This window comes from Psittacula echo, assembly GCF_963264785.1.
Source record: "Psittacula echo genome assembly, chromosome: 4".
In the NCBI taxonomy this organism is placed as follows: domain Eukaryota; kingdom Metazoa; phylum Chordata; class Aves; order Psittaciformes; family Psittacidae; genus Psittacula; species Psittacula echo.
The window spans coordinates 107,402,612-107,423,687 of record NC_137738.1 but is presented as its reverse complement, the minus strand read 5'-3'; the positions used below and the strand labels follow the sequence as shown (position 1 = coordinate 107,423,687).

Here is a 21,076-nt window from a genome sequence, read left to right as displayed (position 1 = left end):
TTTGACAAATAAGAAGCCTTTGCAAGGTTTGCTAGGAGCTATGAAACACCCTTTCCAATTGCCACTTGAGCCTTCACAGAACTCCAGAGCTAGTGGTAGTCCATGTGAAACAAATGCCCTTTCCTTGCAGTACAGAAATTCCTATATATTTAGGTATTGGATGAGACTACTGAAAAGAAGACATTAGGCAGCAAATATTCCCCACCAGTGAGCCTCATCAATCATATCTGCAATCCTGTACTGCACAACAGACCCAGCAGAAAGGAAAGTTACAACCATTTTTTGCCACCACTGTGAAAGCCCTGCCTGAAACCAACCATTTCCATCAGCCTCAAAAAACCAATGTCCTAATTACCTCTCTGCGCAACAGGACAGACAGCGCTCTTCTGCTGGAGAAGGGAATGATCCATGCAGATGGCACATAAAAACTATTAGATCATGACAGGAGGTAAGGTGCTTATTTAAGGGGGTTTAGCATCAAAGGAAATATAAGCATCAGCTCCCATTTATTTCAAAACCAAACAATGATCCTTTGGGATTGACTGTTGTAACTGGTTACATAAAGTAGGAGAGATGGCATAGTGACACTATGCTGCTAAGACTCAACAACCAAAGTCACAGAGAGTGGGAGACAACGTACCAACCCTCCCATGCTTTATCACTGCTCTGCAGGTCAAGCTGGAAGCAAAAACTGGCCTCCCACAGTGATGTGATGAAGACACGCTGAAATAGAGATTGTCCTGGAGACACAGTCTGTGATCACTACAAAGTTGGCATTGTTATTCCTCCAGCAAGCTCCTAACCTCTAGCAAGGTCTAACTCTCAAAGAACTCCCGGAGGCAAGTAAACACTATATACCTAACACCAGCGGGGAAGGACAAAAGCTTTCCTGAAAGTCTCAAAGATTATCTAGTATACCTAATTTTTTGTATAATATTAAAAAATCTTTTCAGTAGTGTCACTACGTACCAAGTAGCTTTTTGTAAAAAGTTGGTAAGTTCAGCTTTGGAACCAGGAAGAATACCTGGATGTGGAAAATCACTTCATGTTTCTACGCCCTGAGCACAGATAGCTGTGAAATTAGGACTCCTGGGCGAATAGAATTTGCTGTTCTTTGTTAGAGGGGAAAAAGGGACATTTCTGTCAACTTTCCTCTCTGCAGCTTTCTGCTCGAACTCTCCAAGTTAAAGAGCGAATGCCAATAGAAACCAGCTCTCATCTTCTGTGTGCTTCTTTGCTGCCAATTCCCAGGTTGGTGAATATAACATTGTTTACAGTGCACTCTCTCTCCAACATCCCAGCAGTTTTGGGAAGTGCTCTTATTTCTGTGCACTGCTTTTACCTTTAGGAGGAATCCATTCATTTTGATGACAGACAGCACCTAAAAACTACTGGAGATTGGGCTTGAGAAATTGAAAGCATTTTCACATTAATAGCTGCCAATGAGACTGAATCCATGTGGCCTCTTGAGCCTCAAGTGTAAGGAATCTTGCTGCCAACAGCAAAGCCAACAAGAGAAACACTGACTTGTTTTCTGATGCAGTCTAGCCACATGAGCCTTTGGATTTAATAAGCTTTGCCAAGGAACCATGCAGTCTTTGGTGTCCTTTCCAATGTGAGCTGCATTTTGTCGTTTAGACTTTGTGCTGATCATACAGGAAGACTGACAGAGCAAGAAACTGAACCTGCCATTCCCACAGACCAGCTATGCTTTTAGACAACCCTCCCCCTTGATAGGAACTTCAAAATGTCTGAGGGTTGGTGAATATTCACCTGTAGCATCTGTGCTAATCTGCATTCTGTTTGCAGGGAAAGCTGGTACTCACCCTCTTCATAGGGCTGACACCACGGATAGGATCACATACAAAAGTTCACTCACCCTCACAGTTAAGGGGACAACCCAAAGCTTCAGTGGAATCTAAATAATAGGTAAGCCATGTGCTGGCTCTCTGCACTCAGAATGCAAGATTTGCTTTGGTCACACTGGTGAATGGAAGCCATGTTTTGATACTCTTAGGTTTAATAGGATCCAATAAAAATGCAAATTTCCAAAACAATTAAATATACATGCCATGATGGAGCTGCATCCAAGTATATTTTCTAATTAAATAATCCCTCCTTGTCTCTGGCAGTCCTCTAACTAGTGGGCTGGGAAGGCTCCTTATAGAAGTGATGTACAAAAAAGAAACACGTGAAATGGTAGGAATGGGTGTTGCAGACTGGCTGAGGGATGTCATTAGGGGAGTACCAGTTCTGTATCAATGTTCGGCTTAACTAAGGGCACTTCCTCTACTCTCTGATGAAAAGTAGACTTACATATTCAACAGCTTCCAAATGGCAGTAATGCCTGTTTGTAAAATGCCATTGTGACCTTCAATCCAAGGATGCATTTGTGCTGATTGGATTGTCAAAAAAATATTTTAAGATCATGTCTATTAGAATATGGGTTACCCTTTGTATTATGGACACATTCATATTTGATTTATGGGGTTAATAAATTATTAATAAATGTTGCAGGAATAAGCAGTCCACAGTACAGAGGGCTACAAGCAACCAATTAACCTGCTGGACTTCAGCAGACTGTAGGAATTAACCGTTTATTAAAACTGCTGTAATACAAATGAGTCATCTCACTACCGCCTTTAACATATGACCGAATACTGCTCCTCAGGGGAAAAGGTATTTTTCATGGTAGGTACAGCTAGGGAAAGAGAAAGCCAACTCCTGGCTACAAACTCTCAGATTCTTGGGATCCCTTCCATGGCCCTGGGCCACTAATTCAAATTGCAATGCCTCAATTTAAACTGGAGATGACTGGCTTGCCTCACAGATGGCTAGCAGAGATTGTCCTTTGTTTTGTACCAAAGAATCACTGAATAGTTTGGGTCAGAAGACCACTTAGTTCCAACCCCCTGCCCCGGGCAGGGACACCTTCCACTAGACCAGGTTGCTCAATTCCCCATCCAGCCTGGCCTTCAACACTGCCAGGGATGGGGCAGCCACAGCTTCTCTGGCCAACCTGTGCAAGGGCCTCACCACCCTCACAGGGAAGAACTCTTGCCTAAGATCTCATCTAAATCTCCCCTCTGTCAGTTTAAAGCCATTTCCCCTTGTCCTATCCCTACAGGCCCTGTCAAAAACCCCTCTCCAGCTTTCTTGTTGGCCCCTTTAGGCACTGGAATCTGCTCTAAGGTCTCTTCGGAGCCTTCTCTTCTCCAGGCTGAACAAGCCCAGCTCTCTCAGCCTGTCTCTATAGGAGAGATGCAGTATCTCCTTGCACAGGACAATTAACCTGAACATATTTTTGCTTGCCCACAGTTCTCCTTTAGTTTATACAGTGAAATTCTCCCTCAGAAATGCTTCTTTCTTAGGCATCCATTTGATAGGAAGTGCTTTATGTGATCATAATCACAGTATCACACAGTATCACAGTATGTTAGAGATTGGAAGGGACCTCAAAAGATCATCTAGTCCAATCCCCCTGCCAGAGCAGGAACACCTAGATAAGGTTACACAGGAATGTGTCCAGGCGGGTTTTGAATGTCTCCAGAGAAGGAGACTCCACAACCTCCCTGGGCAGCCTGTTCCAGTGTTCTGTCACCCTCACTGAGAAGAAGTTTCTTCTCAAGTTTAAGTGGAACCTCTTGTGTTCCAGTTTATACCCATTACCCCTTGTCTTATCATTGTTAGCCATTGAGAAGAGCCTGGCTCCATCCTCATGACACTCCCCCTTTATATATTTATATACACTAATAAGGTCCCCCCGCAGTCTCCTCTTCTCCAAACTATAGAGACCCAGCTCCCTCAGCCTTTCCTCATAAGGGAGATGCTCCACTCCCTTAATCATCTTTGTCGCCCTGCGCTGGACTCTCTCCAGCAGTTCCCTGTCCTTCTTGAACTGAGGGGCCCACAACTGGACACAATATTCCAGATGCGGTCTCACCAGGGCAGAGTAGAGGGGAAGGAGGACCTCTCTCGACCTACTGACCACCCCCCTTCTAATACACCCCAGGATGCCATTGGCCTTCTTGGCCACAAGGGCACAGTGTTGGCTCATGGTCATCCTGCCATCCACTAGGACCCCCAGGTCCCTCTCCCCTACACTGCTCTCTAACAGGTCGTTCCCCAACCTATACTGGAACCTGGGGTTGTTCCTGCCCAGATGCAGGACTCTGCACTTTCCCTTGTTATATTTCATCAAGTTTCTCCCTGCCCAACTCTCCAGCCTGTCCAGGTCCCGCTGGATGGCAGCACAGCCTTCTGGCGTGTCAGCCACTCCTCCCAGCTTAGTGTCATCAGCAAACTTGCTGACAGTACACTCAATTCCCTCATCTAAATCATTGATGAATATATTAAATAATACTGGTCCCAGTACTGACCCTTGAGGCACTCCACTAGATACAGGCCTCCAACTGGACTCGGCCCCATAGACTACAACTCTCTGGCTTCTGTCCTTCAGCCAGTTTGCAGTCCACCTCACTACCTGATCATCCAGGCCACACTTCCTCAATTTAGCTATGAGGATGCTGTGGGAGACTGTGTCAAATGCTTTGCAGAAGTCAAGGTAGACCACATCCACCGCTCTGCCATCATCCATCCACAATGTTATTTCCTCATAAAAGGCTAGGAGGTTGGCCAAGCATGACTTCCCCTTGGTAAAGCCATGTTGACTGCCCCTCATAACCCTCTTATCCTTGACATGCCTTAAGATGGCATCAAGGATAAGGTGTTCCATCACTTTCCCAGGGATGGAGGTGAGGCTGACCGGTCTATAGTTACCCGGGTCCTCCTTCTTGCCCTTTTTGAAGACTGGAGTGACATTTGCTTTCCTCCAGTCCTCAGGCACCTCTCCCGTTTCCCAAGACTTGGTAAAGATGATGGAGAGTGGTCTAGCAATGACTTCCGCCAGTTCCCTCAGCACCCGCGGGTGCATCCCATCTGGACCCATGGATTTATGGATGTCCAGATTGCTCAACTGGTCCCTAACCCATTCCTCATGGACTAAGGCAAACTGCTCCAGTGACCTGACTTCATCTGAGGTCTCAGGAGTACAGTGCTCTTCAGGACTGCCTCCGGCAGAGTAGACTGAGACAAAGGCGGCATTCAATAACTCTGCCATCTCAGTATCTTCTGTCACCAGGGCACCCATCCCATTCACCAGTGGGCCAACCTTGCCTCTGGTGTTAGTTTTATCAGCTATGTATTTGAAAAAGCTCTTTCTGTTGTCCTTGACCCCTCTGGCCAGATTTAATTCTAAGGAGGCCTTAGCCATCCTAGCTGCCTTCCTACATCCTCTAGCAGCAGCCTTATATTCCTCCCGAGTGGCCAGCCCCTCCTTCCATGACCTATAAACTCTGCTCTTCCACTTGAGCATACCCAGCAGTTCCTTATTCAGCCACGCAGGTCTCCTGGCCCTCTTCCTTGACTTCCTACATGTCGGGATGCTCAGCTCTTGAGCTTGGAATAAGCAATCCTTGAATGCCAACCAACTATCTTGGGCCCCTTTACCTTCAAGCAGCCTTGCCCATGGGATTTCCCCTAGCAAATCAACAGTAAATTGCAGCCCCAAGATATCAGTCAAAGGGGCTACTGAAGCAACAGCTTGAATTTGGTTGTATGAGCAAGAAACCACCATCTTTTTCCCCACTTTTGCTACTTACTTCTGGCATGATTTCAATTTTCTCATAGCGCCGCTTGTATGGAAGGGTCAGCACCTCTGCTCTGCGGTAGGACATTGGTGGAGGCTGACAGTCTATCATCAGATCTGTGCGATGAGACTGGGTGGGTGGTGGCTGAGTGTACTGCTCTGGACAAACGACATGGAGAGGCTGCAAAAGAATGTGGTGACTTACAAAAATGTTTGACTGGTTCTGCGTGCTGCCCTACAGCAGTAATTACTACATAAGGAGGTTTGCAGGTTGTTAGCAAGTGTTGTGGTTTAAAACTAGCCAGCAATCCAGAACCATGCAGCCATTAGTTCACTCCTCACCCTTTCTCCCCCCTGCTCCCAGAGGGATGGGGGGAGAATGAAAAGAATGTAACTCCCACAGGTTGAGATAAGAGCAGTCCAGTAACTAAGGTATAACACAAACCACTACTGCTACCACCTATAATAATAATGATAAGGGGAAATAACAAGGGAAGAGAATACAACTGCTTACCACCTGCCGACTGATACCCAGTCTGACCTGAGCAGTGATCTAGCCCTTCTGGGTAACTGCCCCCACTTTATATACTGGGCATGACATGCTGTGGCATGGAATACCTCTTTGGCTAGTTTGGGTCAGGTGTCCTGTCTCTGCTTCCTCCCGGCTTCCCCTCCTCCCTAGCAGAGCATGAGACTCAGAAAAGTCCTTGGTCAGACTAAACATTACTGAGCACCAACTAAAAACATCGGTGTTATCAGCACTGTTCCCAGGCCGAAAACCATAAACACAGCACTGAACCAGCTACTAAGGAGAAAAATGATTGCTACTGCTGAACCCAGGACAGCAAGCTAGTTTATCTATATGAAAAAAACATCCAAAAGATGCAACCTGGAAGATCCAGTCAGTATTGGAATATAGCAGTTAAGGGGCAGGCAGTCTTTGCTTTGTATACAACAGTGTCCAGGGTAACAAGGCCTACATTTGTATCTTTAATCACCACTTCTGTATCAGCAGTCTTGTTAACTGCCATAGGGAGAAAAGAAAGAATATTCAATAGCTTTTTCTTCCAAACTCTTGTCATCTATACTGGGAGAAAATGACAGTAGAGGTGAAGACCATCATACAATAGCATGAAGTGAGGCAGATGTATCAACATGCAAGGCTGCAAAAAAGTCAGCACAATAAACTCTTGAGTTTTCATGACCTGTCAGCAGTATATTAACAAAGCACAAATAGGCTGGTTGCCACAAGAATTGCTGCAGGATATAAGGAAGCCAAAAGACAAGACAGTGTTTCGGCAAACTGTTTTGGAAACAGCATTATACTTCAGTAGTAACATGGAAGGAGATGCTTGTCCAAAAAGCAGGCAGTGGCAATTGCTATCAGCTGTGTGATGACAAGCCAGGTCACAGAACAGTAAGATACAGCAATCCAGACATTGTTAAACAGTTTGGAAGAATATGTATTTTTGTGTTCAACAAGTTGAAGATAGAATGAAGGGAAAAGCTCAGCCAGGAAAGAAAATGGGTATTATGTCATGAGTCAGAAAGCGTATTTCAGTAGAAACAAACGGCATGGTCAAGGAGAAGCCACAAAAAAAAGAGTCAAAGGGGGAGAGCACAGACTACATGAATGCTCTGGTCTTCTTCCTAGATAGAAGTCTGGATTTTGCCAATGGAGTAAGGATTTGGAAGTAGTGGATTTGGAAGAAACGTGAGAGTGAAACTCCAGAGCAGCAATGCCAGGACCAAAGCAAGTAGCAACTGCAGAATAAAGAGCAGAGGAGACGGTTAAAGCTGAGGGTGTTGAGAATACTCAGCACTTGGTATCCTTTATATTAGACACAGCCAGGCCTATTCAACAAACAAGAAAAAGAATCAAGGGGAAAAGGTTATTAAGACTACATATACCTAAAAAGGAAGAAAGGCATCTACACACCATCTGTTCTGCACTTTAAGCTTTTAGGGATCTTCTAGCCACTCTGTGCAGATTGGCAGTCATGTCATGCTCATTTTGGAGCAGGATGATAAAGGAGAGCTCAAAGCCATGTGCTCTGTCATGGAAAAAAGAATCTGGCTGTTGTCTGAATTTTGTTGTCATTTAATGTGAGAGTTGTTCACAACTGACCTATTTGTGTGAAGAAACATAAGAAAAGGCAACAGAAAATTAATTACCTGAACTTCTTTGAGTAATTTAGACACCTGAATAAAATTCAGTCTTGTGTCAATGGGACAGTAAACACATTTCATCGCCAAAGGTTGGTAAGGAGCCAGGGCATCCAGGTAAGAGAAATCAGGTTCTGAAAAGAGAAATGTTGAAAACACTGAACACCTATTAAAAACAAAGATAGCCTAATTCCTCTCTGATTCCACATTCTAGTCTAGACAAACTGTTGTTCCGCAATGTTAATTCTGTTTCAGATTTCTCTTCCCTTCTTCCTTCCCCCACCCGTTATTTTCAGTTAATTTGATGAAAATTATGCCCACAATTAGTCTTACCTTAATCAAGCAACAGAGCAATACTATTTCATTTGAACACATTATTGCATGATTTTTATAACAAATTTAATGAAGACAAAAACATCACCTCTTATTTTTAATCAGATCCTGTAGAAGAAGGCAAGATATAGACATTTTGGGTATCATAAGGTAACACAAACGTCAGCTTGTTTTTCACAGTGACAAAAAAGGAGTGTAAAGATATATCTTGATGAAGGTATACCGATGTTCTCTGCTGCAGGCACATTGCCTTTCAACTCCTCTTTTCCCTTACACCATATATACGTATTTTTTTATTTATTTTTGAACAAAGTGCCAGGTTTAAACAGATGGAAAAACAAGGGTCCAAAGGTCCAAATGTCAATATAACCCTAGAGAATCTGCAGGGAGCCCCCCCGTCGAAGGGCAGACAACTGAGTTTTTTACAATCATGCCAGCAGAGCAGTTCTAGTTCAGGCCAGTATGAAGTGAAGGTTGCCTTTGGTAGGGGCTATTCGGAAAGAGATAAGGCTTTTATTAGTTGTTATCTTTATTAGACCTAGCAAGTCTCAACTTCTGTTTGTCCTTTTGTTATTGACTTTTAAAAATCAGATTAGAGGTTTGCCAGGGAAAAGTCATGCACTGAATGGGCTTTTACTTACACAGAGAATACAACAACATTGAGAATACTACAGAGAAATACTATTTTTTTTTTTTGGTGAAGGAAAATGTAGGTCTCATAGGTGATGCAGTGTAAGATACATGTAGCCACTTGATTCTGGGGGCCACTAATAGTGTGGAAAAACTTACGCCATCACTATTTACCTGGTAATTGTGGGATAGATCCCATAAAGGGAATGCTAGAGAAAGAAAGACTGGAATTAGCCTGGATAGTACAGAATGAGAAAGACTTATCTACTAGATACATGAAAGACTTATCTACTAGACTATTCCATACCCCAGGGTCTCAAACAGCAACCCACAGAGCAAAGCACAGTTGCAAAGCACCAAGCCTTGCTAGAAAACAGTATGAGGCATTTCTCTGGTATCTGCTCAGGCTGTGCAAAAGGATGAAGAAAAAGGACATTTAAATACAGAGACTTCAGTCTAGATTTAGACAGCCATCTTCTGTAGTTTTATATCACCCTGATGAGAGCACTGGCTGGATTTCTCATGTAGACAGCAAGAAAAAGTGCCTTTAAAACTTTACCACAGGAAGTTCAGCACTCAGGACGGCATCCAACATTCAATATTGGGCCTCATTCTACTGATAAAGACAAGTTAATTGCTAGCCTAAAAATCTGCTGCTGGCTAAGTCCCAGTGATCACGATGTGGTTATATTTACCCTGTGAGAACAGAATATAGCATCAGGCAATGATACATAGGTTTGGAACTGTCAAAGGGATAATTTTCCCAAGTTTAAAGCAACTGTCAGAATAACTGCCTGGGAACATCAAAGTGAGAAATATTAACAAGAAATGATAGTTGTACAAGAACATCTTACTAGATGCCCAAAAAGCCATGAATCCACAAACATGAAACAAAAATTATACTGGGCAAAAAGCCACGCTAGTTAAAAGCAGATGTGTTAGTGGCAGTGAAACAAAGCCTAAAAATATCGACGTAGAAAATGGGAGCTAATGGCAGTATAGTTTAATTGCAATGAATAGAAGCTTAAAAATAAGAATACTGAGAAGGTGTTCACTGAAGAATGATCAGTGGTCAATTAGGGTTAAATCAGATGATACTTTAAAACTTATTGGGGAAAACCAGAAAACTTAAGTCAGACATGGCAGGTCCTCTGCTAGAGATATACAATGAAATTACAAATAGGAAGTTTAAAAAGTCATCAGAAGAGAGGTTTTCCAACCTCTCTGGTGTTGTGGTGATGTGATGTTATGGATGGTGTTGTGATGTCAACTGATGTTGTAGGGATTTGACTGCTTGTATCTGATAATGCCACTTAGTCTATTCAGACTAAGTATTTTTGAATTTTTAGGCTCAGATAATGTACAGACTGGATTTTTTGACCTAAAAATACAAAACGGTATCCAGTCTGTAGTCTCTCTGAACAACTATTAGGAATGTAAAAGCCTTGGAAAAGTGAGAAATTCTAGTGAAGAAATTCTAACCCAGGATTTTGAAGATTTAGAACTTACTAAATACATAACCTGAGCTAGTCTCACAATGAGCTCATGCGACATACAAGGAATAGCTGATCCGAAACTATCAAGAAAACAAAACTCACCTGTTTGATGACAGAGCTTGTCAAGGACACATACTGACTTTTTCTGACAGAATTACAGGTATTTAGCTTCCCCACCCACCAAGACATCCGATTTACTACCGTGTTATAAAATCTTCCACTGTACTGCACTGATGTGGCATGCATGAGCTGTTTTTAAGATCTCCTAGAGAGTTAGTTTTTACAGCACTGTTGTAACTGGAGAGACAGGAAGAAGCAGACTTCCTTCTACTGTGTTTTCTTCTAGAATTTCTTTGTGGCTTAGTGGCATTTAATATTTTTAATCAATAATCTATTTAATACTGCTCCAGCAGTAACATTTGCAGATAACACAAGCAAGCAGAGCAGCACTATGGCTTGCTCACAGCTGGTGTCCTATTTGCTGCAGCTGCTGTTTTAGTCTATATTCTCTCATAGTTGCTTTTTACATTACAAATTGGAAAGGTGGAGACTACCTATCTCCTGCAGACTGAACAAGCAGTGTCATCATTAACAACACTGGATGGCCTGTAATTTAAAGATCCTGATTACTAGAAGCTAGGAGTCTTTCACAGGAAAAGCTAGAACATCATCTGCTATCACACAGTGCTTCAATGGACCACAATTCTTTCATAATTACAAGAGATTTTATCTTTAAACAGACGAAGCTACATAATCAAATAAAATAAATCCTGGGCACTGATGGAGGTGCTTCAGATTTCCACTGGAGTTACTGAGAACAGAAGAATTTGGTCTGTTAGGAATTTCTGTAGACATTAATCACAATCATTTAGATTGGAAAAGACCCTTAAGATCATCAAGTCCCACCGTACACCAAACACTGCCAAGTACACTGCTAAACCATGTGCCTTTGTTTCAGTTGAGACAGTCATAAGGAATTAGGAACATATCACTGAGTGGGTATGCCTACACACAGAGTCCAAAAGCCATGGATAGATGAATTTAGGAAACAAAACCATCACAAGCACCTGGAATCACTGTGTACTCCAAGGTCATCACGACCAAGCAGATCTCACCTACAGTTTCATTTGAAGTGTAAAGTAGAATGAATCTCAAAAGACCATGACCTAATGTATCCGTTACGATGGCCATTCAGATGCCTCAACAACTTTCCAGGACCACGTTTTAATAGAACCCTCCTCTATTTCCTTAATTCACAGAAGGAAAGGTCAATTACCTCTCCCTACAAGAAGGCACAAAATAAGAGTTCTTGCCACTAGGGGCCAGTTTCTGACACCCTCACTGATGATTAATGCCACCTATTTCCTAGGGATTCCTGAAATATACAACCCAGCAAAGGGTGTGTGCACCCTGGTTTTAATTGAAGTCCCAGCTGGACTCCATTCTGGAGCAGAATTCCCTATATCCAAGACAATGCATATCTATATTGCAATGTTACCAGTTACTTTAATTAGGGCATATCTCTTGAAACTGCCTTGAAGGTCAGGAGTGATGGGTAACAGCTATAAAACAAATTGTCTGATTGCCTGAGGTTTTAGTGAAAGGGCACGAGGAGGGATGAGGAAAGGTTTGTGATTCCAATGAAACATAGAGAAGTGTTCCTCCTTTCTGACCAGTACCAATTAGGTCTTGCCTGGGTTTGACTTGCAGCCAGCCACTTTTAGTACAAAAATTAATTTCCTGTAGGCATTTTACTGCTGTGCATAACAGAGATTTTACTTAGAAATGGCGGGAATGGGCTCTGCATGGCAAAGGTTGGCTCTGCAGGGCTAAAATGAATTAAATGGCACAATAACGTTTCCCCCTACAGTCAATCCTGGGGTCTTAATTTAGATGAGCTCCTACTGAACTCATAAACTTCTGCCCCAGAACAAATCCCTTAGGATGTGGCCACACTGAACTGGAGTGCACAACCTCTTGTTAATTCGATAATGATACCTGCATTTTACTTACCTGTGAATATAACAGTGTTCAAGCTAGATTTCCCCCATAACTCCATGAAATGAACCACATCCCCAAATCTAAGAGAGGGATGTCCAGTGAAAACAACACATGGCTGCTTGAAGTCATTGCTGAAGTCTCCATGGATGCTGGGATAATGTTTCAATTTGTTTGTCTGAATGAGCTGGAAGAAAAACAAAAATTCAGACGTCACAAACTTTTCACGCCTCTGCTTTGTAGTTCAGTGTGTTTATTTTCATTAGATTATATTCTACAGTTTATTTTTAACTCATTACTGAGTCCCTTCCTGCATATCCCCCAGATTTTCCAACAAATTTAGTCATGACTATCCCCATATGTTATGAAAAGGAAGTGAGAGTACGGGGCCAGGTGCCTCCAAGTCCTTGCTCTCACTTCTTTGGTACAGCAGTACAGCTACAGAGAACTGCAAACACTCCCTGCTTAGACTTTCCTGGAGTGAATAGAATGCTCAGCTGCCAAATTCAAAATAAGCTACTTTTTCCTATTTGCCATGTCTACAAAGAGCTCTGGGCACTGATATTTAGCCTGAGTTTCTTGCATCACAGTAGCACCAAGGCAATTTCACCTTCAGCAGTATGTTGCTGTGAGTTTGATTGGTGTAACAGGTTCACACAGAGTCAAGTCTTCTGAAAAACCATATGAAAGAACAGACTGACTTGCTTTTCCTTAACTATTGCTGAAACTACTGCTAACGATGAGCCAAGCAATAAGAAGTACTTGCGACTAGAGCTGGCAAACAGTGTAATCAACCATGCAGGTGGAACAGATTTCTTTACTAAGGTTGTGAAGTTTATTTATCAAGGTGCTTTTGAGGAAGAATTTTGCTTTATTCCCCCTGCCACTGTTTTCTACTCTGCAAAGCAAGGTTCAACTTAAAAAACAGTTTAATAGACTAGTCTGCCAAGCACTCTCATGCAATATTTTGCAAGTATTTTCTTGGCAGGTATGTATACTTCCCCAGCCTGAAAATAACAGTAAATAAAGTTTTCTTAAAGAGTATGCAATGTAACATAATGAAATCACACACTGAATAACTAAAAACATGAAGAGTGGTAAAAGGGTGTGAAACAGAGGAACAGTAATTCGTCAGATGGTTTTTAAAGGAGGTGGGACTGTTCATCAAAGATCTCACCATACTTTGCTGTCTCCTGCCAGGAGTTGCAACATGGCTCAGAATATAGAACTCCCATATGCAGGCCTCAGCAACACGTTTCTGGGGCTGTTGTGCCATGGAACCCCAGATGACAGGACTAATTAGCAAACAGAATGCTCTTCACTACGTGTCGTAACTTGACGAGTGAATCACGCCTTTCAAGCAGAAAAACCTGCCACTCAGGACATTGCTCTCCACTGTAACATATTTGATTTTCAAAAGAGGAACTAAGAAAGAACATTGTGATAAGCAGCTCCTCTAGTCTCTCAAAGCTATAATTCATCTTTTTAGATTCTCTTTTATTTGTTACATTTTACCATGGTAGATCTAACTCAAGATAGTGTGCCTACATGGAAATGAACAGAAAGCTGAGAAGTCTAATGCTTCTTTTAAGCCTTTTAGCAACTTACGCATCACAAAGCACTTCAGAACTTGAGGTTATCACACAATTAGGTTCTTAATTGAATTTAGCATCACTGAGCAAAAGCATCAAACCTACTCAACTTCTAGCTGCCATCACCTAAAAATACACTTTGGTGCTAGAACAGACAATGTACAAACTTATCATCAATGCCCTTTCAACAACAGAAAGTTGGCTGCACTCTCCTTTGTTTCCTGGAGTTCGGTCTCCTTCAAGTTCCTAACAGCAAGTATTTTGCTGCAATTCTGCATCTGACTTCTGACACGTCCTGTTTGTAACTGCTGTCCCACACCTAAATGGCTAGAATGGAACTGGATTGGTATCTTTCCAGTGGTGGGATCCCCAGTGATGGACACTGTTAAGATTCAGCTAGACAGGATGCTGTACCATCTAGTCTAGGTCATGCTTTGCCTAGAAAGGTTGGACCAGATGATCCTTGAGGTCCCTTCCTACATGGGACTATGTGATTCCTTCTGGGGTTTGCAAGTGGACACAGCCTGTTATTTCCACATGGATCCTTGGATCATGGAGGAATTATCTACGGGACCAAACTTTTTGCAGCTTACTAGTAATACCAAAATCCTATTTAGTCTGTAAAGGGAAATTTGGAAAAAACATCCGGTAACCGTTCTGGCAGTTAATATGCACTGAATCTTGAAAACATTTCTGCAATTAAGACTGGCAAAGATTTCTGATTAACACATCTGGAGTGCAATATTTAGAATCTAAACTTAGCTTCAGTAATAAAAACTGCAGTTAAGCAGACAACGGGCAAAACAAATCTGATTCCATAAAATACTGGCATTTAAAAGTATGGGAAGGAAATGGTCCCATGAAGCCAAAAGCCTCAAAACTGAAGTTGCAAATGAAGTTTCAATTGGGTAAACGGGAAGAAGTGGATAATTTCTGCCTCATATAGTAAATGAGATATGTGACATTCCAGGGCTAAACTTTGTCAGGGACCACCAGATAGATATATGAAATACATTTTTACAGCGTTATAGCAACCTTCAAATACCTTAAGTGGGCCTACAGAGAAGCTGGAGAGGGAGTTTTGACAAGGGCCTGTAGGGACAGGACAAGGGGGAATGGCTTTAAACTGACAGAGGGGAGATTTGGATTAGATCTTAGGCAGAAGTTCTTCCCTGTGAGGGTGCTGAGGCCCTGGCACAGGTTGCCCAGAGAAGCTGTGGCTGCCCCATTCCTGGCAGTGTTCAAGGCCAGGCTGGACGGGGCTTGGAGCAACCTGCTCTAGAGGAAGGTGTCCCTGCCCATGGCAGGGGGTTGGAACTGGATGAGCTTTAAGGTCTCTTTTGACCCAAACCATCCTATAATTCTATGAAGCACACTTCTGAAAATCACAAACTGTTATTCCAGTGTCCTGTTTCACAGGTTCCTTAGGATTATATACATATCTGCATATAATCACAGCATTTAAACCTTTGCTAAGGTGTGACAGCAACACTGTGCAAAAGCATTCTCTCAACAGCCTATTTCACTGTTATAGCTATACAAATGTTCATTGTTTATAAACATAAAAGCTGTATTCTCTTCAGAGCATTATGGAAGCTTCAAATCCCTTCCTATTACTTTGTAGAGAGACAAAGGATCTCTAATCCAGTTTTCAGGACCTTGTTTTTTCTCTGTGTCATTCTTTTTATTTTTCTTTAAATAATTTATTATTTCCAGCAACAAGCCATCTAGCCCATCACTGTGCCGCAGTGCTTCTAACTGGGGTGCTAATGCAGGAGGGAAAAGGGACACATACTGAATCCTCAGCACCATGTCCTGAATTTGGTGTTTGGGTTTTTTCCATGTTTTCTTCTTATCTTGTGAGATTGTTTCTTGTAAGTCTACTGAAGCTCCATACTAACAATCTCTCACTCTCACTACTGGACTTGGCAGGAGTGAAAGGCTACAGAAACAAGTTTAAAGGCATTCTGCTCACTCCAGTGATAAAGCAGCTAGTAGATTTTAGTGTCTAGGGCAAAATGTTTCCTAATTACCCAATCAAAAATATATGGAGCTGAATTTGCAAACCAGGTCCAACAAAATTTCACAAATCATTAAGGAGGCTAAATTTGCAGTGATTTGTAGAGGTCTTTTACATCTACATGTAAGACAGGTTGTATAAACACAACAGTTGTTACTGTGTCATGTTCAGATCTTCAATCTGTACTATGATGGGGCTAAAACCAATGCCTGGCATTTAGCTAACCAGTATTTTCACAATGGGACTGATTCCTGGAAACCAGAAGCAACATTCAGAGCATCTTTCTGCAGAAATGACCATTACTGACTGAAAGCTTAAAAGACAGAGGTTGGTAAAGTACTGAACCGAGACTGAGGAGAGCTGCGCTTTTCCTAAATCCCGAATGGTTATGATTCCCTTTAAAGGAGTAGACTTGATTTAAAGGGTCAGCAACTGTTGCTATAAGCAGGATAAATCTCCAGAGCCTTTGTGTATGCTTTATTGAAGTGAGCCAAAATGCACTGCTATTTACTCTGTGTGTGTTTTTGGGTGTGTGTGTTCTGGATCCAGAATTTTGAACAGATATGTTTCTCATCAGTGAATGAGTGATGCATTTATTACTTCATCTCCCTTTGTAAGACCAATACCAACAGGGGCCTAATTCTATATAATACTACAAGACAAAACATAATACTACACAATCATATGGTTCCAGGTATTTATTGCTTTGAATGTGTTATGCACAAACCGGTATATGGAGAAGGGAATCAAAGACAAAGACAACAAATGCTATATTTAACACTACAGAATCAATATTGTTCCCTCCCTGGCTATTTTTTGAGTCAGAAAAAGAGGCTTTTCAGAGCCATTTCTCTTAGATGTTGTTAACAGAATCCTTAACAAGAGGACAGTAAATCCAAATTCTTCCTCCACTAGCAAACAATGATCAATATAAATTACCTCTCAAATTTTTCTGTTGCTGACATTTAGAGGAGTCTGGATTCTCTTATCTTACAGCCTGAAATCATCTATTTAAAGATTGAGCAGAAAGTAAAAGGACAGAAAGCTTCTCATTTCACCTTGATAGAACAATTCCAGCTATTCATTTATAAAGTCTCTACCTCCCCAAAAGGGATGGTGCAGAGTGTACAATCCATGGTTCCTTTTAAAAAGCTTGGGGAGATGGCCGATTCCTCAGCTGGGGCTGTGTTAGGATGGGACATTTCCATGTGCTCAAGGGATTTGGTAAAACACTACAAGTTGGTTCTGGGATACCAGAATAACATTTCTAAACAAAACAAATTACTGATTCATGCTTCACAGCATTTCAGCTAGGCATTGTGGAGCTTAAACCTAAGCCTGTTTAGACAGCTGATCCTAGAGTATAACTGATATAGTGCCTTGGAAGTGAAAGCCACCACCTCCCTCAGCCAGTTGGGAACTCTAGTTCTTAAGTCTGAAGAAGCTTCCAGTGTTACTGCAGATTGATTGAGCTCCTTCTCTCTTTCCCATCACAGAAACTGCTGCTGAAAAATTGAGGGGAGAGCCATCCACAGAGTGATCCATCCCTTCCCTAACTGCCTGCTTCTCCACTTTCACAGTTTTCCTCCTGGGAAGTCACTGGTTGGAATGTACAGCAGTCCTGCTCCAGATCCTAACTCCCTCCAACAGAGTCACAGCAACTCTCACGTCAGTTATTGGAGAGAAATGCCTTTTAGAAGCAGCTTTTTTAACTTGTGCACTGCTAAAAGGCTGCAGATAAGACTTCAAAAGCTTATGTAAGAATCCGGACACTCCATCCATATTAACAGTAGTAGGAACTGATGTCCAAATCCATTCTTACAAGCCTAAAGCACTTTAGCCTGCATTCCTTGCTCGTAACAGAGAGGAAATATATTCGCTGCTCACTTGGACTAGATGCTAGGAAATAAAATGCCACCCCACAAAATTGTACACAGTTACCATGCAGGAGGAAATAATGATGAACACCTACTACAACATTAAAATGGAAGTAATAAGGAGGGAGTAGAAGTGTTTTGGGTTCTCTGCAGAGATGAACAGCGAGTCTGGTTTTATTCAGCGCAGCAGAACAAGAAATGAGCTCAGAACAGGTAACAAATAATAAACCTGGAAAATTTCCATGCAAAGAGACTGAAAAAGCTTCAAACAACTTAGCACAGAGAAAAACAATAAAAATAAAAATAATTGTAAGGAAGATGAAGATAGTTTTATTTATCCTCTTGTAACAATAGCAAAGGGATCATTAAGTGAAATGCAATCATAAGGGAAGTAAATGCTCTTTTATACTACACATCAGGCACCACTGGAACTCATTGTTGCAAGAGACTACTTCAACAATTTGGGGGATTATTTTTCCTTGTTTGTTTTTAAATCTTGCTATTTATACAACAAACAGGAACCTCAAGTTTCAGGACCAGACAGCATGCTGGGCTGGACTTATTCTGTAGATAATTAGAAGCTTATTTCCTAGTCTGTCCCCTTCTGATGGATCATGCCAGGTGTTATTAATGCTTGCTCATAACTAAGAGGCATGTCTGAGTAATTCCCTATTTTCTTCCAACAAGAGAGCAGCTAAGCACATCTTTTCACGGTGGGCAATTTCCATCTAGGTTACATTGCAAAAGCCTACCATTACTTTGAAAAAAGTAAGGCAATTCTCCGCTAACAACCTGGCCATGAGAAATGATCATTTGATGTCTGCTTCTGATACTCATTAAAAACTCCCTTAAGTGCTAGTAAGCAGAGCTCCTGATTGTGAGGTTGTGGATTCACAGATTTAGAAAGACTGTGTTCACCTAAGACAAAAAGGCTAGCTGCTGACAAAAGCTCTAAATGAGCAACTGGAAGCCTTGAGTCCAAGTCCTTCCTAGACTGAGGGTATGGCCATGAGCAGGTTATTCAGGCCAGGTCTGTATTAAGACCATTTTGCTTGGTGAAATTACACCAAAACATCATGGCAGCTGAGCCTACCATGGACACTCTGTGCACAGGCATCACAAGATTTCTGCCCGGGAATAAATACCACATTTGTTAAAGATTGTACTGAAAAGAGGTTATGTAAGATGTTTCACATATAAGGTACATATACAGTGTTGGCTGCAAGGTTTTGCCCTTCTTCTTTTTACACTGTTTTTTCCAACTCTGTATTTCATAGAAGAAAAAGAAACCCAGCCCCTCTCCTATGCCTTAGAAACAGTATGACAGCATTAAACTGCAACCAGCTGTAGGTACCACTATAACTGGAATGCAGCCCGAGGTGACTGAGCATTACAGGAGTAAAAGAATGACAGTAGCTGTCCCTCAGAGGACAGCAGCAAGGAATATAATGCAGGGTACCTGACATGGATGTCTTAGCACTGTGCTGGAGATCATGTCTCACATGTCAGTCATCTATATAAATCTCAGTATGCTTTGCTTGAAACTAAACTAAACCAACCCATGCCTCTTACAGAAGAAAAAAGGAGCAATCTGATCTGGTGTTCTCACACACGTCTAAACTTCAGTGATTTATGACCTTAGGAAAAGCACTAAATGGAATAGCAGCCTCAGACTTTCTTTGCCTGGGTATTACTTTGTTTTGGTTTTGCTACTAAGCCAGGCTTTTGAAAGAGCTTTGCTGTATGCCTAGGGCTGCCACCTCCCACCATACAAACTGGTTTTGCGAAACAGCCAACATGTATCAGGAATTAGCAATGAAGAGACCCGTTTTGTTCATCAGGGAATGGGGGTAGCACAAGTTACTCCCACTTTCCAGTGTTTACTCCACTTCCCAGTGTTTATACAGCAGCATGCATAAGTGAACACTCAAATACACAATTTTAGTTGAATTGAGGGGACATGTATAATACTTACCTCAGATGGCAACTCAGTGGTGAAACGCCTAAAGGCTAGAGGCATTTCATAGTTCGGGAGCCACAAGGATGTGCATTCACAGTATGTTGTGTCATTCGGCCCATTTAAGGCAATATTTAGGCAAAAAATGTAAGAAGCCTAAGAATGTCTTCCTGTCAATGATATCCATGGGTCTGGATAAAGCTGTTTGTGCACCTCACAATAGTATGTCCCAGGCTTTGCAGGTCATGATCTGCATGATTTGGCCCTGTCAACCAAAGGCTGTACCTGTAACAGGCATGTTACTCCCTCTGTGCATTGCATTTTGTTATCCACTGATCTGTTATCCACTGCTGTGAGTCATTTCCTAGATAATTACCTTGATCTGAACATGAAGCACAGAGGAATGTCTCAATAGCTAAACAATAATTTGGCAAAATCTCATTATCAAAATGCCTCTGGAGAACATAATATGTCCTAAAAATTAGAGGACAGAGTTATCACTCTAAAAACACAAAGACCCATCATATAAGATGGGTCAATTAATCCAGTCTTTGATAGCTGCATGTTTGGCTTATTTTTGGAAGGGCTTTCACTTAAACCTGCCAGTTCCAAAGCATACTGTGAACTAAAATTTGAAGCAATGTCTTTGGTAGAATATAGGCTGTCACTGAAACCAATGACACTGTGGATCAACGAGGACATCCCAGAAAGCAGAGATTCAGGGGGAATTAGAAAGCACAACCAGCAGCATGGCTACAGAGACTTGTATTCTCGTCTATTTCTACAGTCCCTGATGCAGAGTCCCTCTTTGGCATCTTTCAGATACTGGAAGGCTGCTATAAGGTCTCCACACAGCCTTCTCTTCTCCAGGCTGAACAGCCCCAACTTTCTTAGCCTATCTTCAAACAGGAAATGCTCTATCCCCCTGTCCATCTAGAAAGAGTCAGGACTTCTGGTCAGATCTACTTCCAACATTGCCTCTGAAGCACCTACAGGTGATACATGTGATGGACAATGGCAATTTCCAAAAACAAGTCCCTTGATTAGATATCTCAGAGAAAAAAAAACAAAAAACAAACCCCAAACAATGCCTGAAAAAGCATTTAATCTTTGGACTCTTAAACCTGTAATTGCCACTCTGCGCATCTCATCTAACAGTTCTAAAAGAGGCAGTTTTCTGAGACTGCATGCCCCAAGTGGTGTCTCACAGGAGTAGATTTAGCTAAATTCCTCAGTCCTGTTTCTTCCTTTCCCAGCCAGTCTCTCATTTACTGCTACCGGTTCACAGGGGGAAACTAAGAGACATTTCTTGATATGTGAGATAACTCCGAAGGCATGAGTTATACCACATTTATCTAAT

The 21,076-nt window shown here is 41.9% G+C and overlaps 1 protein-coding gene across 2 annotated transcripts in view; it reads right to left on the bottom strand.

Moving 5' to 3' along the window:
• The window catches only part of INTS9 (integrator complex subunit 9), an 83,238-nt gene that overhangs the window by 14,640 nt on the left and 47,522 nt on the right, over positions 1 to 21,076 (bottom strand). For both annotated transcript variants that reach the window (XM_080616614.1, XM_080616615.1), the window contains exons 12-14: positions 12,286 to 12,457; positions 7,823 to 7,947; positions 5,661 to 5,828 (exon numbers count right to left, since the gene is read on the bottom strand). In XM_080616614.1, coding sequence (XP_080472740.1) covers positions 5,661 to 5,828; positions 7,823 to 7,947; positions 12,286 to 12,457 — 465 coding nt within the window. The remainder of the gene's footprint in view (positions 1 to 5,660; positions 5,829 to 7,822; positions 7,948 to 12,285; positions 12,458 to 21,076) is intronic.